Below are 14086 nucleotides of genomic sequence, written 5' to 3'. Positions count from 1 at the left end.
GATTTGAGCTGTCTAAGTTAAATTAACAGCAAACTCACATCTATATTTTTTATTTTTAACTCAACTAGTGAAAATAAAATCACGAAAAAATCAGTAAAAGATTCGAGTATTGTGGACACCAAACAAAAAAGATTAAATTCTTTAAAATTTATTTATAAAAATTGAGGGAAAAAGATAAAAAGTATTTAGAAAATGAGAGTGCGAGTAGGGGAGAAGTCATCTTCTTTTTATTGCTTCAAGAGTCAATCTTCTTCAACCTAATGAATGATCTTTCAATTTCTTTTTTAGGTTTTTTTTTTGTTAGTATGTATCTCTTTCCTAAAATAATTAATCATTAATGACATGAAAAAGAGTCAATTATCATCTTCATTTTCTTAACATAATCAATCACTCAATAATTAAATTAAAAGGTAAACAAAAAAAACATTTAAATTAAACTAATCCCATGTAGACCCATAAAATAAAATAAAAAGAGCTTTTTCAAAAAAACATATAGGACAGTGAAAGGGTTTGTGCGTAAATGTTATTGTTGCTTCATCTCTCTCATTATAGAGTTTGTAGTATTAATCTTACACATCATTCTCATTAGCTTTGAGATGATGAGAGGCGAAGAAGAGATATAAAACAAAGTAACACCTAAATGTGAAAAGTACAATACACCAAATCCCTTCTCTTACACAAACCACTAAGTTACGAAAAAAACAGAATCTGTTCTTCAGAGTCAGAGGAGGACACATAAAGGTTTGATTTTTATCTCTTGATTTTGTATAAAGTTTTCATTTTTTCTTTTCAATTTCGTTGAATTTGATTCTGGGTTTCTTTGTGCTCTGTTGTTATTAACTGAATCCTCATCGTCCTATTTAGAGGAATTTATAGTTTCTCGATTTTGGTAACAGAAAGGTTCGAGTCTTTTGACGTTTTGTCTTCTTGTTTTAACTGATTTGACTCTAAATCTTTGATTCTCCATTGATTCAGATTTGGTGAGTTTAAGACAAAAACAGCCATGGATGTAGGAGAGAGCAATGAGAGGGGAAAAGACGATTCAGCCCTTCAAGCTTCACCGAGGAGTCCTCTGAGCTCTATAGATCTTGCAGTTGATGGAGCTATGAATGCTTCTATTGAGCAATTGTATCACAACGTTTGTGAAATGGAGAGCTCTGATGATCAGTCTCCGTCAAGGGCGAGTTTTATTTCATATGGAGCTGAATCTAGGATTGATTTGGAGTTGAGGCATTTGGTTGGAGGAGATGTTGGAGGAGATGGTGGAGAGAGGAAGAAAGATATTGTCTTGGAGAAGAAGGAGGAAAGTAATGGTGGAGGTAGCTTGAGTGAGAAGAAACCTGTTGTATCTCATTCTAATGGTAAGAAGGTTGCGAAAACCAGTCCTACTAACCCGAAGATTCCTGGTTCGAGGATCTCTTCGAGGAAGTCTCCGGATTTAGGGAAGGTTACTGAGGATGAGGAGAGTCCTGAGCTTGGGGTGTTGTTGTTGAAGCAAGCTAGAGAGTTGGTTTCTTCTGGCGAGAATCTGAATAAGGCTCTTGATCTGGCGCTTCGTGCTGTGAAGGCGTTTGAGAAATCAGTAGAAGGAGAGAAACAACAACACGGGTTGAATCTGGTGATGTCTTTGCATATCTTGGCTGCTATATATGCAGGGTTAGGGAGGTACGACGACGCGGTGCCTGTTCTTGAGCGTTCTATTGAGATACCTATGATTGAAGACGGGGAGGATCACGCGTTAGCGAAATTTGCAGGGTGTATGCAGCTTGGTGACATGTATGGTTTTATGGGTCAGGTTGAAAATTCGATTTTGCTCTACACGGCAGGTTTGGAGATCCAAAGACAAGTTCTTGGAGAATCTGATGCACGAGTTGGTGAAACTTGTAGATACTTAGCAGAAGCTCATGTTCAAGCAATGCAGTTTGATGAAGCCTCAAGGCTTTGTCAAATGGCATTGGACATTCACAAAGAAAACGGAGCTGCCACTACAGCTTCTATTGAAGAAGCTGCTGATAGAAAATTAATGGGGCTTATCTGCGATGCTAAAGGAGACTACGAGGTTGCACTTGAGCATTACGTTTTGGCTAGCATGGCAATGTCGTCTCAGAATCTTAGAGAAGATGTTGCGTCTATAGATTGCAGTATAGGTGATGCTTACATGTCTCTAGCTCGCTTTGATGAAGCAATATTCGCATACCAGAAGGCTTTGGCTGTGTTTAAGCAAGCGAAAGGTGAGACTCATTCATCTGTTGCTTCGGTTTACGTCAGGCTTGCTGATTTGTACAACAAAATAGGGAAACTACGTGATTCCAAATCGTACTGCGAAAACGCTCTTAAGATTTACCTAAAACCGACTCCGGGAACTCCTATGGAAGAGGTTGCTACGGGTTTTATAGAGATCTCTGCGATATATCAGTCGATGACTGAGCTTGATCAGTCTCTTAAGTTGCTGAGAAGGGCGTTGAAGATATATGGAAACGCTCCTGGTCAGCAGAATACGGTTGCTGGTATTGAAGCTCAAATGGGTGTGATTTCTTATATGATGGGGAACTACTCGGAAGCTTACAACATATTCAAGAGCGCGATATCGAAGTTTCGTAACAGTGGGGAGAAGAAAACAGCTCTTTTCGGAATTGCTTTGAATCAGATGGGACTCGCTTGTGTTCAGCGTTATGCGATCAATGAAGCTGCGGATTTGTTCGAAGAAGCAAAAACCATTCTCGAGAAAGAGTATGGACCGTACCATCCTGATACATTAGCAGTTTATAGTAACCTCGCTGGAACATACGACGCAATGGGAAGGTAAATTAAAAACTTAAAACAAACATTTTCTAGCTAGGTTATGTTTTTTGGGATTGCCTGTGGTACAAGTAATGTGTGTTATTTGTATTTTACAGGTTAGATGATGCTATAGAGATATTGGAGTATGTTGTTGGGACAAGAGAAGAGAAGCTCGGGACAGCGAATCCTGAGGTGGAAGACGAGAAGCAGAGGCTAGCTGCGTTGTTGAAAGAAGCTGGAAGAGGAAGGAGCAAGAGAAACAGAGCACTTCTTACCCTTTTGGACAACAACCCTGAAATTACAAATGGACAGAGATCGGTTTATTGATGAACCGGGTTATATGCTCCGGTCTAAAATGTATATATATACGAAATACGAATTCAAAATACTGTACTTACACAGTCGAGAGAGATTGAAAAACTGAAGAGGTGTTGCGTTTTCTGATTTTATGCAATAGTAAAAAAAATATTCTTGTTGCATTTGTTTTTGTAAATCTTGGCGATTTTAATTTTCCTTTACAAAAAAAAAGAGTAAACGCAATTAGATTGGTCTTGTTGGTACTATTATGATCTTCTAGAGGGGAAAACGAGCTATTTCCCCCAAGAACTATCATATCTCGCTAGATGGAGCCCGAACTTGAGCCAAAATCTATATAGCCATGTCAACTATGACCAATCTCTATGTCTCCCCAAATTAAAAGTTCTACACCTATATCCCCCTGAAAATGAATTGCTTCCGTTTATCCGGTGAACCGCAGACCAAACAATATAAACTCATCTCTTTCTTACAGTCGGATTTTACCCATCTCTTCTCCCATCCATCTTTAGAATAAAAGAGAAAACAAAGGAACAAATCAATCAGACGAGAAAATGAAAGTCTAAACGTCTGATTAAAACTTCTCATAAGGTATGAATTCAATGGATTACACTCCTAATTATCATCAAAATCCTTATTTCCGTGAAATCCTGAGCGTCACCGAAGAGAGGCTTAATCATCACAACCTTGGTCACCGATCGTAATTACGAATTCAAAAAAAACCCAAGTAGAACAAGAAATCCACAAATTCCATAGATCTATAACAATCATTTTGAAAAAAAGCTCGATCGAATTGAAACTACATTGGATTGGATCAAACAAACTGGTTATGGCATCATCTAATCGAAACGAATCAATCTAGCGATCTCAAACAGAATCATCAATCGCATTGACATTCTTAAGATTTAATATAAGAGAAGAGACTAAGAGAGAAATGTATGTATGTAGCCTACCATCGAATTTTTCCTCGAAGATAACTTCAGCAGAGACGATCACCACGAGAGCGAAAAGAACCAAGGAGATGATATATCTGGTTAAATCGACAAATTCGGGTAAAATCAGGTTTAATCTGGTCAAATTTGGTTTAGGTTATTCGTTAGACGGTTAAGCAAATAGTAAACCGTCACATAACCAGGTCTAGGTGTAACTAGATATAGAACTTTTTTTTCATGGAGATATAGGTGTAGAACTTTTAATTTGGGGGGACATAGAGATTGGTCATAGTTGACATGGCTATATAGATTGTGGCTCAAGTTCGACCTTCATCCAACGAGATATGATAGTTCTTGGGGGGGGGGGAAATAGCTCGTTTTCCCGATCTTCTAGATGTAAGTTTCTGATCAACTCTTGTGTCCGGTCTGTTTGTCATGTTCATGAATGTACACATACCTATTCCACATGTAACATGAGAAAAAGAAACGTGCCACCGAATCAAGAAGTTGTCACTAAGCAAAGCAACAAAATAAAAAAGTTGGCACTAAAGAAAACGGTAATCTGAACTATCCGGTTTAAGATTGATTACCAAACCTGTTACTGATTATATGACTTGGTCGTTTATATAATAAGATAAGGTCTGAATCGAATTTTGGTTTATTTATTCGAAAGCAATAAAAACTAGCTTGGAAATTTAAGTTTTCGTCAGCTTGCAAGCTTTTTGTGTTGGGAGAGGTGGATCTGATATCGAACCATCGAGGATTCGGTTTGCGATTAGCATATTCGCGGTTTCGGTGTAATGTATACCGTTCCAACTTATGAAATATGTAGGGTTTTTGCAGGAAGTACTATAAAGTTCTGTCCCATTTGGAAATATTGTTTTCCCACATCCCATTCCGCGTCCGATCGCCCGAACGCAACAATAATCAAATGGATCCACAACACCTGCATTTAGATTTGATTAAGAAAAACCAGAAGATTATGAGATTTGGTTTAATTGGTTCTTGGTTTAGTGCTTACCGAGATTTATTGCTTTGATGATCAAGTTGTATTTGGCTGTGTAGACGTCAATATAAGTAAAGAGAGAAGAAGGTAACTCCTTGTTTAGTTCGGATATTTTGTACTTGAGTTGCTTGTTGAACTCAACGGCCACATTGTTAAGAGGCTTCAAACAACCGTACTGATCTTGCGGTGTAGCGGGAAAAGATTTCAGAAGATACGGTAAACAACCTGCTGGTCCGGTGTTATGAATTGAGAAGAATCTTGCTCCTTCTTTGTACAACAACTAAGGAAACAAACAAAGTATATTGTAAAGATTAGAGATTCATTTCTATAAAACTGTCCCATAAGCCTAACGATAATTTAGATGCTTACTTTTAAGGCAATGGTGAAGTTTTCGATGATTGTAGGTATAGTTGCTTTGAGTTGTTCCTCTGTCATGTTTTGGAACCCAACAGCAAGGTCGTTCTGGCCAATATCCAATGTATAAAGAGCCTTTGAGAAATCTTTGGGCCGTGCAAGGACTCCTTTACAAAATGGACTTTTTCCTATAAAAGAACATGTATAAGCGCATGCATTAATTTTAAATTCCAGTTTGGTACAATTGGTATTGAACATACCTTTGGTTTGGTTGTAGAGAGACAAAGTACGAGTCTTGAAGTGAATGAATTGTGACACTTGAGTCCCAAGATGGAATGGGCTAAAACAAGCAACGGTCGGGCGGATGCAAGAACCACCAGTCGCAAAATTAGCACCATGCCGGTAATTAGCTCCAACAGAATCCAAGTACGGTGTTAGATACGGTAACGTGAGATTTTCAGCTGCCAAAAATCATAACAAATATATCGCCAAGATCGATTCAATAACCATAGAAAAATATGCTTTGTCCTCTACTAAGCAAAATTACCAACAAATTGAAAACACAAAATTTTTGAATACAAAATCAATGTAGACATTAGAAAAGGACTTTTAAAAAAAAAACAAAGATTACTTACTAATGAAATCTATAATGAGACGGCCATCAGAATGTCGTCCGACAGATCTTCCAAAAAAGGCAACGCCATTAGGTGGAGGAACCTCTCCGATAGCCGCAGAAATAGCTCCGGTATCAGAATTCGAATCTCCAAAGTTATAAACTGCGGGGAACTTGCAATTATTCGATACAGCAGATAACGTATCAGTGAGCCCGAGAAGTAAAAATATGATTCCAAGGGTTATTTTAGAAATAGCCATGTCAAGTAAGTATAGATGAGAAGAGCTTGACAATACGAGATTAGTCTGGTATTTATTGAAGTCGTCGCTTCACGATTTATATGGCATGTTAAGCTTTTTAAGAAAATGGATTAAATTAAGGGGAAGAGAGTAGATGAAATTATATTATCAACAAGTAGATTATAAAATAAACAGATATATCAAAGTTTCTATAGCAAGTTGTTGTGTAACCACGTGGGGCGCTTTGCTTGACTATTTGCAGTCAATTTTTATGATTTTGTGGATCAAATAACTAGCTCGAAGTCGAATGTCAACGTTGGACACTTACAATTATGTGTAAAATGGCATCTTCTATTGTAATTTTCATGTTAGGATTCCTAAATATGATTCTCAGATTAATGATTTAAGCAAGAAAATAGAACAGCACAGTTTATAGTGTTCACCCACAATATTATTGCTAAATTATGTTTCATACATAGTGGTTTTGATTATATTTGACTGACATTTGTTTAGAAATTAATAAATATAAGAATATGTAGGAGTAAAAAAAACTAAAAATGATGATTAGTGGTTATTAAAAATGTTCATTGAAAACAAAATTGATAGCTGTTAGGTACCTCTACAGTCTACACAAAGTATGGTGTATTAATTTAATGGAGTGTTATACCTTAATACCTTTTTTTTTTTTGATCAAAAGTTATACCTTAATACCTTTTGACTCTAATTCTAATACAATATCGACCATCACAAAGCTCTCTTTACATTTTGTAAATTGTAAAACAAAACAAAAACACAAGCTTCCCTAAACCACAAATCTCGACCTTTTGAGTTCATGTGTTTAACATTTATGCTGGATTTTTCCGTAATCTAAACGTGTAAATTACTTCTCCCTAAGAAACAATGTCTCTTATGAAATATAACGTTACACCCGTATGTTTGACCCTATTATATTATGCATACTAGTTTCAATAATATTAGATTTTTGGTTATGTTTCACGGTGGAAGAAGAGACGGAGAGAGAGTATAAGTTTTTGAATAATTTATCCGAGATAGATATTATATATATGTAGGTATAAATATTTATGCAAAACTTAACAAATATATGTAGGTATAAATATTTATGCAAAACTTAACAAGTAATTTTAAACTAGGTAACAACCCGCACTATATGTGGCATAAATCGATTTTAAAAAAATTATTATAAGTAAAATTATTATTCTAGAACTAATATTTTTTTGTGTCAAACATAATATGTAATTAAAGTTTTTTATTTATTTATTTAAAGCTGCGTTTTCTGTGTAAAAAATATGTTTCACCCGTGAAATCTTTAAATGTGTAAGAAAAATATTGATAAAATGTTACTATTTATTGCAACATGTCTTTTGTGTAGTTTAAATATCAAATTCATATGTTTTATTTTGTAATCATAACAATTTTGCATGTTTCTTATGTAATCATAACAACATATACTAAATTACTCGGTAGATTAATTAATTAATTTTATTATATGTTAGTAACAATCGGATTCTAAACTAATTTTTTTGAAGATAATCTAATTTATTGATTTAATATTTGTGATTAGGCTATTTAAATATTTTGAGTTAGTCAGTTTGTTAATATTTTCTATAAATAACGGATTATAAAGTTTATTTTTCATTATAAATAACAATTTTTATTGAAATCTAAGTTTATTTAATAAAGTTGATTCTATAATTATCTAATTTTATTTAAATCTTATCATTATAAATAACAATTTTTCATAATCTAATAATCACTCATTTTAAATATATTATGATTTTTTTTGGGTACTAAGTTTATTTATAATGATAAGGGTTATTGTCTCATTCCTTTTTAATAGCACATAGATTAATGTACAATTAAAACATATATTCCTATTCGGTTATCAATATTTCCATTTTTAATGATTAATCACAGTAAATGTTGACATTAATTAGTTTACATACTTAGATATATATAAATAGTCACACATCATGATATCCCCTAATTTGTTGTCATTTTTATACTTATTTATGAATATATATAAATCTATATTTATTGGGAATTAAGTTTATTTTAATGAGTTAATTCATGGATAATATATTTCTTTTTATAATCAATTATAATAACTATTGAAAGCTTGTTATTTAAATTATTATGGTAATAATACTAACATAGTTATTTTTTATATGATTTTGTTAATAAGTTATATGTTCTTTATTTTTATTAACTTTATATGTTTGTATAGCCTTTTTAGAATATTTTACTTATATTGATTTTAAGAAATTAATATAAAATATTGATTTCTTAAAAATTATATAACTTCAACTTGTATGTTTGTAAGTAAATTTTAGTGAAATTTTGACTTAAAATAGTATGTAATTATTTAATTAGTTTTAATATGTGATTTTTAAATTTGTGTGAGAATTGATGACATATCTAATTATTATTCAGTTAATTGTTTTTTTTTAATATAATGGTATTTTAATGTAATTAACTAGAAAATTTAAGAGATTTTTTTGCTAAATGTATCTCGAGTTTTCTGACGACGACACATCAGCTTTTTCAAGAGAATGCTTCTCTATTAATATATAAGGGATGGTGAGAAATAGGAAAAAAACCGAGTTGTTAATTATGTGACGTGTCATTCAGGTCATTACAAATGTGTCTTCAAGATCATTAAAAATTATTAATTTTTCGCCATTATGACAGTAGATGTATGATATTACACAAATTCAAACTATAAGTTTGAGTAGTAAATTTGTAATAATTATTTGTTGAGTATACATTAGCAGAGTGGTATACTTGATGTATGAATCTGAGTTTAGTTTAGATATGAAATGTAGTTTTCGGGAGAATCGAACTTGGACTTATATATATATTTTTAGTATCCATAGCTCTATTTTGATTGAACTACTTTGCCAATATCCTTTTTTTTTATAAATGAAAAATGGTTGTCAGCTACGTCAAGTATATACTAATACATCGCCACACATACAAATAATATAAATGTTTTATTAACTAAACGAGCTATTGTCATTACATACAGACATACATAAACAAACATGAGTTATGTGTAATACACCATAACCATCTAATTCTGATACTTTCTTTGCCCGAATCCGGTGTTAACCAATATTAACCAGCGTTGACCGATGTTGACCAATTTTGTTTTTTTTTCATAAACAACAAAAATTAACAAAATAATTACATAACTTTACTAAAAGATTATATAATAAAATTTTACTACAAAATAGTATAACATATATACATTTTCTTTTTGTAAATTCAAAAGTTAGTTTTTAGTTTTGTATCATATCATTTGTATACCATCTTATATTGTTGTATTATTTTGTAGTAAAAAATTATTATATAATATTTTAGTAAAATTATGTAATTTTTTTTAACTTTTGCTGTTTATAAAAAATAAATAAAAATTTTAATTTTTTTTTGGTCAACACCTGTCAATATTAGTCAGTACCGGTCAATACTGGTCAATACCGAATTCCGGCAAAAAAATCATCGGAATTAGATGGTTATGGTGTTGTACACATAACTCATGTTTGTGTAGCTAACAAAACATTTATATTGTCTCTATGTGTGATCATATGTTGGCGTAGCTAGCAATAATTTTTTGCTTTATAAATCAGTATTACTTTTAGTGAAGCCATGGAAATAATAAAATGGTTGGGTGAAGATGATAAAGAATCTGGGTGAGGTTTAGATTGGATCGGGTTTTTATTTCGATTATATTAGGTTTGTGTACTTTTTATCGTGTTTATGGGGAAATAGATGAAAATAATGATTCAAGGGAGAACATGTATAAAAATGTTTTCGGAGATATATAGTCTATCCAACTTGATAACTCGTCAGCCCAATATGTTTCCTTATAATACGTACAGTACATAGAGTGTGTTAAGCCACAATGAATCTTGAGATCACAAGAATATTACCAAGTTAGTAGAACTTAGAACATACGACGATACGAGCTGGTTTGCTTAATTGATATGGTTGGATCATTTAGGTCGATTCCTCCTAATGACGTACACAAGTTCAAATCAACGTATGATAGTTTGATATATCTCCACATGCCAAGGAAATAAAAAAAAGAAGACAAGTTCTACTGTTCTGAATAAAGCCAATAATATGTGGTTGAAATAGTACATCATAATTTGATAAGCGCATTGGACGTTAATTCGATGCATCGCAAGTCAACATACAGGCAGATTGCTGTGACTGGCACGGTACAACTTATAACTTTCTTTCTTAAATTCTTCTTTTTGTATTAAGAACGATTACACATAGGAGATAGGACCCAATAAACTATTTATATTGCATTTAAAACTTAGTTGACGACATTAAACCAAAAGGTCAAAACCACACACTAAAGACTGATTAACTATTAATTCATCACATCTATGCTGGAATTTTGGTTAACATTATCCTGAGCAACGTTGCCATTTTCCTCTAGTTCCTTCTTCTTCTTCTTCTGTTCTTCCTCTACTTTCTTCTTCTTCTTCCTCCTTGCATCTCTCTCTGCTTTCTTCTTTTCTTCCTCAGCCAACTTCATTGCTTTCTCCTTCTCTTCTTCCAAAGCCTTAACCAAGCGCTTAAGGCAAATATCTGCATTGTCATCATCAGATTTCGGCATCAAATTCTCAGCAACATCAGCTGGAGACATGTTGGTTTCCTCCAACAATTGCTTGATTTCTCCATACATGTCATGTGACTTAGTCTCCAAGTAATTCTTAGCCAAAACCTTGAATGCTTCAAATCTGCAATAAGACATCTCAATGTGGTTGTCCATTCTTCCTCTACGTATCAATGCTGGATCAAGATTATCCACAAAATTTGTTGTAAACACAATAATCTTCTCTCCAGTACAAGCTGACCACAACCCATCAATGGCGTTTAATAAACCTGACAAAGTAACCTTGCTCTCTCTTTCACCTCTTTCCCTTTTCAGCAACTTCTCAGCTTCCTTGATCTTCTTCTCTATATCCTCTTCATCCCCATCTTCCTCCTTCTTCTTCTTTCTATGTCCCGTAAGATCAAGCGAACAATCAATATCTTCTTCAACTCTGAGTTATCTTTCACCGTCGTCAGCTCAAGATCATACACATCATACTCCAAGAAATTAGCCATAGCTGATATCATCGTCGATTTCCCTGTCCCGGGCGGTCCAAACAGGAGATAACCTCGCTTCCATGGCTTCCCAACTTTCTTATAGTAATCCTTCCCTTTAGTGAATTTTATCAAATCCTTCTTAATCCTATCTTTCTTCTCAAGATCCATAGCCAAAGTTTCAAACGTTGCAGGATGATTAAAAGGAACATTGCTCCATCTTCCTTCCCTCCATGGATACCATTCTTGGCTCGAGTTATTAGTGTAAAGCTTCCTCTCTCTGTTATTTAACCCTATCTCTTTCCCAACTCTGACAACATGATCAAGATAAGTCGTTGTGATCATATCTCTGTGCCGATTGTGAAAACTCAGAGTCAAGTACCTTTTCTCCGTTGAATCAGATTTATTATAACTCTTCCACACGTTCAAAGACGACACCACCTTCACCCCTTGGAACACATCTTCAACTGCTTCCTGATCGTCCAAACTAAGCACCAACGGTCTGCTGTTTTTGGATTCGTTGGCCTTTAACCTTTGGGCACGAGCCGTTGATTTCGAAGACAAATAGTTGCGTATGGAGTCGTAGGCTTGGCTTTTCGTGAGATCTTTATCTTCAGTATATTCAGTAAATCTTATGTGAACAGAATTTGAGACCAAACCGATCACCCTGTAAATACATTTCTCCAAGTAGTCTCTGATTTGGTATGGCACAAACTGTTTGTACATTGACCAGAAGACCATAAGACTCGCCATCGTCGTGCCCGCAAAACCCCATATTGATCCGGCCTCAGGCATCTTTGTGTGTTGATTTTCTTGGACACTTTGAGATGTGCTTTCACTAATCTTATATAATATCATTAGGTTTTTTCTAAACTTGTTCTCATATTTTGACATTTGGTAATGCTTATATTTGACATGTGTTATCTTTTTTTCTTTCTTAATTATTAGAAATATGATCACATTAATATATCACAATTAATTTCTATATTTCTTAAATATTTTTCCATTTTATTTAAAAAAAATTAATATGTAAATATATAATCAAATTTAATGAAAAAAGTGTACTTGGTTTTAATATATTTAATATAAAATAATATAACCAAATTAGAAGAAAATATAATATACACTTATGAGTTTGAAAAAAAAGAAGACACATGTCAAATAGATAGATACACTTATGAGTTTGAAAAACAAAAGACACATGTGAAATAAATAGAGTGCCACTTGTCAACTCTTCAAAGCATGAATTTCAGAGAACATTATTTTGTTATACTACCTTAATAAATTTTATATTGGTAATGTTTAAGATAGTAATATTCTCACAAATTCATGCTATCTTAAAAGAAAAATAAACTTTCTTAGAAGAAAAATAAACTTTCTTAAAAGAAAAATAAACTGTTTGTCCAAGGAAAAAAATTAAAAATAAACTCTCTTAATGTGTGCACAAAGTAAACAAAGTAATGAATAAACTATCTTAATATATTTAATAAGGTAATATAACAAAGTTATGTTTAAGGTAGTATAACAAAGTAATGCACACATATTAAGATAGTTTATTTTTCTTTTACAAAGTATCATATATATTTAAATTAAAAAAGATTCAACCAATCATAAAGAAGAATGCATAAATAATGATTACAGATTATTAAATATTAGATTAGGACCGCAAGATGTGCGGGTCTTAAATTGTCAAATAAAAATAAAAAATGATATATTAATCTTTTGCTATTATTAAAAATTACTTTTCGGAAGTAAATATATATACAAATGTTTTTTAGTTAGAGAAAAAAATCATATTACCATAGATGAAATTTAGTTTTTCTTTATTTTTACATTAATACACTAATTGATATTTTTATATTTTAAATTTATTATAGAAATTATTAAAATAATCTAAAATTAAATTATCAGCAACCAAAAGTTTTGCCAACATTCAAAATGAATATCATTATTGCCAAATTTCAAAAACATTCCACAACTTATTCATATAATATTTTACATGCAAACAACTTGTCAAAGCGTCATGTTATTAACATCCATTAACTCTAAGTTTTACCACAAAGAATGTGTTCATACACCAAAAAATATATTATTAAGTATACTCTTTATCACCACCTATACAATGTATCTATGAAAAAATTGAACCAATTTTATGTTCCTTTGCTTTCACTTTGACATAGTTCATGTAATCAATAAAATTGTTTTGTGTCATAGTTTCCTTAACCATTAAAATTATTCTCACAAAAAAAAACTTATAAAAAGTATCTCCACTATTGCAATGAGTTTATAACCAACCCAATAAAAATTGAGAAATTGAAAAAAAAAGAAGTTTATTTGACATAATAAAAATAAAAAAAAATTGAAAATTATAAGCACAATGACATATGAAACTTGAATAATTCATAGATATGAATAGAAACTAAAAATACTACAACATAATAATTTTTTTTTCAAAAATAATTTGTTCGATATTACAATTCGTTAACTTAAAAAAATATTACAAAACTTTATTTTAAATCATCACATATTTCTAATTTGAAAATCAAATTGAAGTAAATAATGTAAAATCTAATAATACTACATTAAAAAGTAAAAAATATTAAGAAGAAGGAATATAATCAAATACTAATCGTTCAAATCTGATCAAAGGTCAATTAAAACCGAATGTGTACTCCACCACGATCTAGTGGTATCGTTGTAACACTTTAGGATCGAATCCTCAGAG

General features: G+C 32.3%; 3 protein-coding genes and 1 long non-coding RNA gene across 5 annotated transcripts; 1 reads left to right on the top strand and 3 right to left on the bottom strand.

The window, feature by feature from the left end:
* LOC104780045 (nephrocystin-3-like) lies at window positions 515-3266 on the top strand. 2 transcript variants are annotated; one of them, XM_010504501.1, is made up of 3 exons: window positions 515-741; window positions 976-2802; window positions 2898-3266. In XM_010504501.1, the coding sequence occupies exons 2-3, from the start codon at window positions 1004-1006 to the stop codon at window positions 3106-3108; spliced, it is 2010 nt and encodes a 669-aa protein (XP_010502803.1). In that variant the 5' UTR covers window positions 515-741; window positions 976-1003; the 3' UTR covers window positions 3109-3266. The 2 variants fall into 2 exon arrangements, with proteins under 2 accessions (XP_010502803.1, XP_010502804.1); XM_010504502.2 differs by lacking the exon at window positions 515-741 and adding an exon at window positions 788-900.
* Window positions 3569-4124, bottom strand: LOC109132661. The gene is made up of 2 exons (XR_002037673.1): window positions 4050-4124; window positions 3569-3602 (listed from the first exon to the last, which is right to left on the bottom strand). It is a non-coding gene; the product is annotated as an uncharacterized LOC109132661 (long non-coding RNA).
* Window positions 4606-6294, bottom strand: LOC104780044 (GDSL esterase/lipase At3g27950-like). Its single transcript, XM_010504500.1, has 5 exons — window positions 6024-6294; window positions 5649-5849; window positions 5404-5576; window positions 5050-5314; window positions 4606-4974 (listed from the first exon to the last, which is right to left on the bottom strand). The coding sequence occupies exons 1-5, from the start codon at window positions 6259-6261 to the stop codon at window positions 4724-4726; spliced, it is 1128 nt and encodes a 375-aa protein (XP_010502802.1). The 5' UTR covers window positions 6262-6294; the 3' UTR covers window positions 4606-4723.
* Window positions 10804-12157, bottom strand: LOC104783642 (AAA-ATPase At3g28540-like). The gene is made up of 2 exons (XM_019244564.1): window positions 11498-12157; window positions 10804-10834 (listed from the first exon to the last, which is right to left on the bottom strand). The coding sequence occupies exons 1-2, from the start codon at window positions 12154-12156 to the stop codon at window positions 10804-10806; spliced, it is 690 nt and encodes a 229-aa protein (XP_019100109.1). The 5' UTR covers window position 12157.

The sequence above is a fragment of the Camelina sativa genome, chromosome 4 (genome assembly GCF_000633955.1).
Source record: "Camelina sativa cultivar DH55 chromosome 4, Cs, whole genome shotgun sequence".
NCBI classification, from domain to species: domain Eukaryota; kingdom Viridiplantae; phylum Streptophyta; class Magnoliopsida; order Brassicales; family Brassicaceae; genus Camelina; species Camelina sativa.
This window is presented reverse-complemented; position numbering and strand designations above follow the sequence as displayed.

Coding starts and splice junctions, on each gene's coding strand:
- LOC104780045 (XM_010504501.1), top strand. CDS start 1,004: ATGGATGTAGGAGAGAGCAATGAGAGGGGAAAAGACGATTCAGCCCTT. Junction 2,803..2,897: donor ACATACGACGCAATGGGAAG/GTAAATTAAAAA, acceptor TGTATTTTACAG/GTTAGATGATGCTATAGAGA.
- LOC104780044 (XM_010504500.1), bottom strand. CDS start 6,261: ATGGCTATTTCTAAAATAACCCTTGGAATCATATTTTTACTTCTCGGG. Junction 5,850..6,023: donor TCTCATTATAGATTTCATTA/GTAAGTAATCTT, acceptor GATTTTTGGCAG/CTGAAAATCTCACGTTACCG. Junction 5,315..5,403: donor ACTTCACCATTGCCTTAAAA/GTAAGCATCTAA, acceptor TTGTTTCCTTAG/TTGTTGTACAAAGAAGGAGC.
- LOC104783642 (XM_019244564.1), bottom strand. CDS start 12,156: ATGCCTGAGGCCGGATCAATATGGGGTTTTGCGGGCACGACGATGGCG. Junction 10,835..11,497: donor AAAGATAGGATTAAGAAGGA/TTTGATAAAATT, acceptor CGCTTGGTTAAG/GCTTTGGAAGAAGAGAAGGA.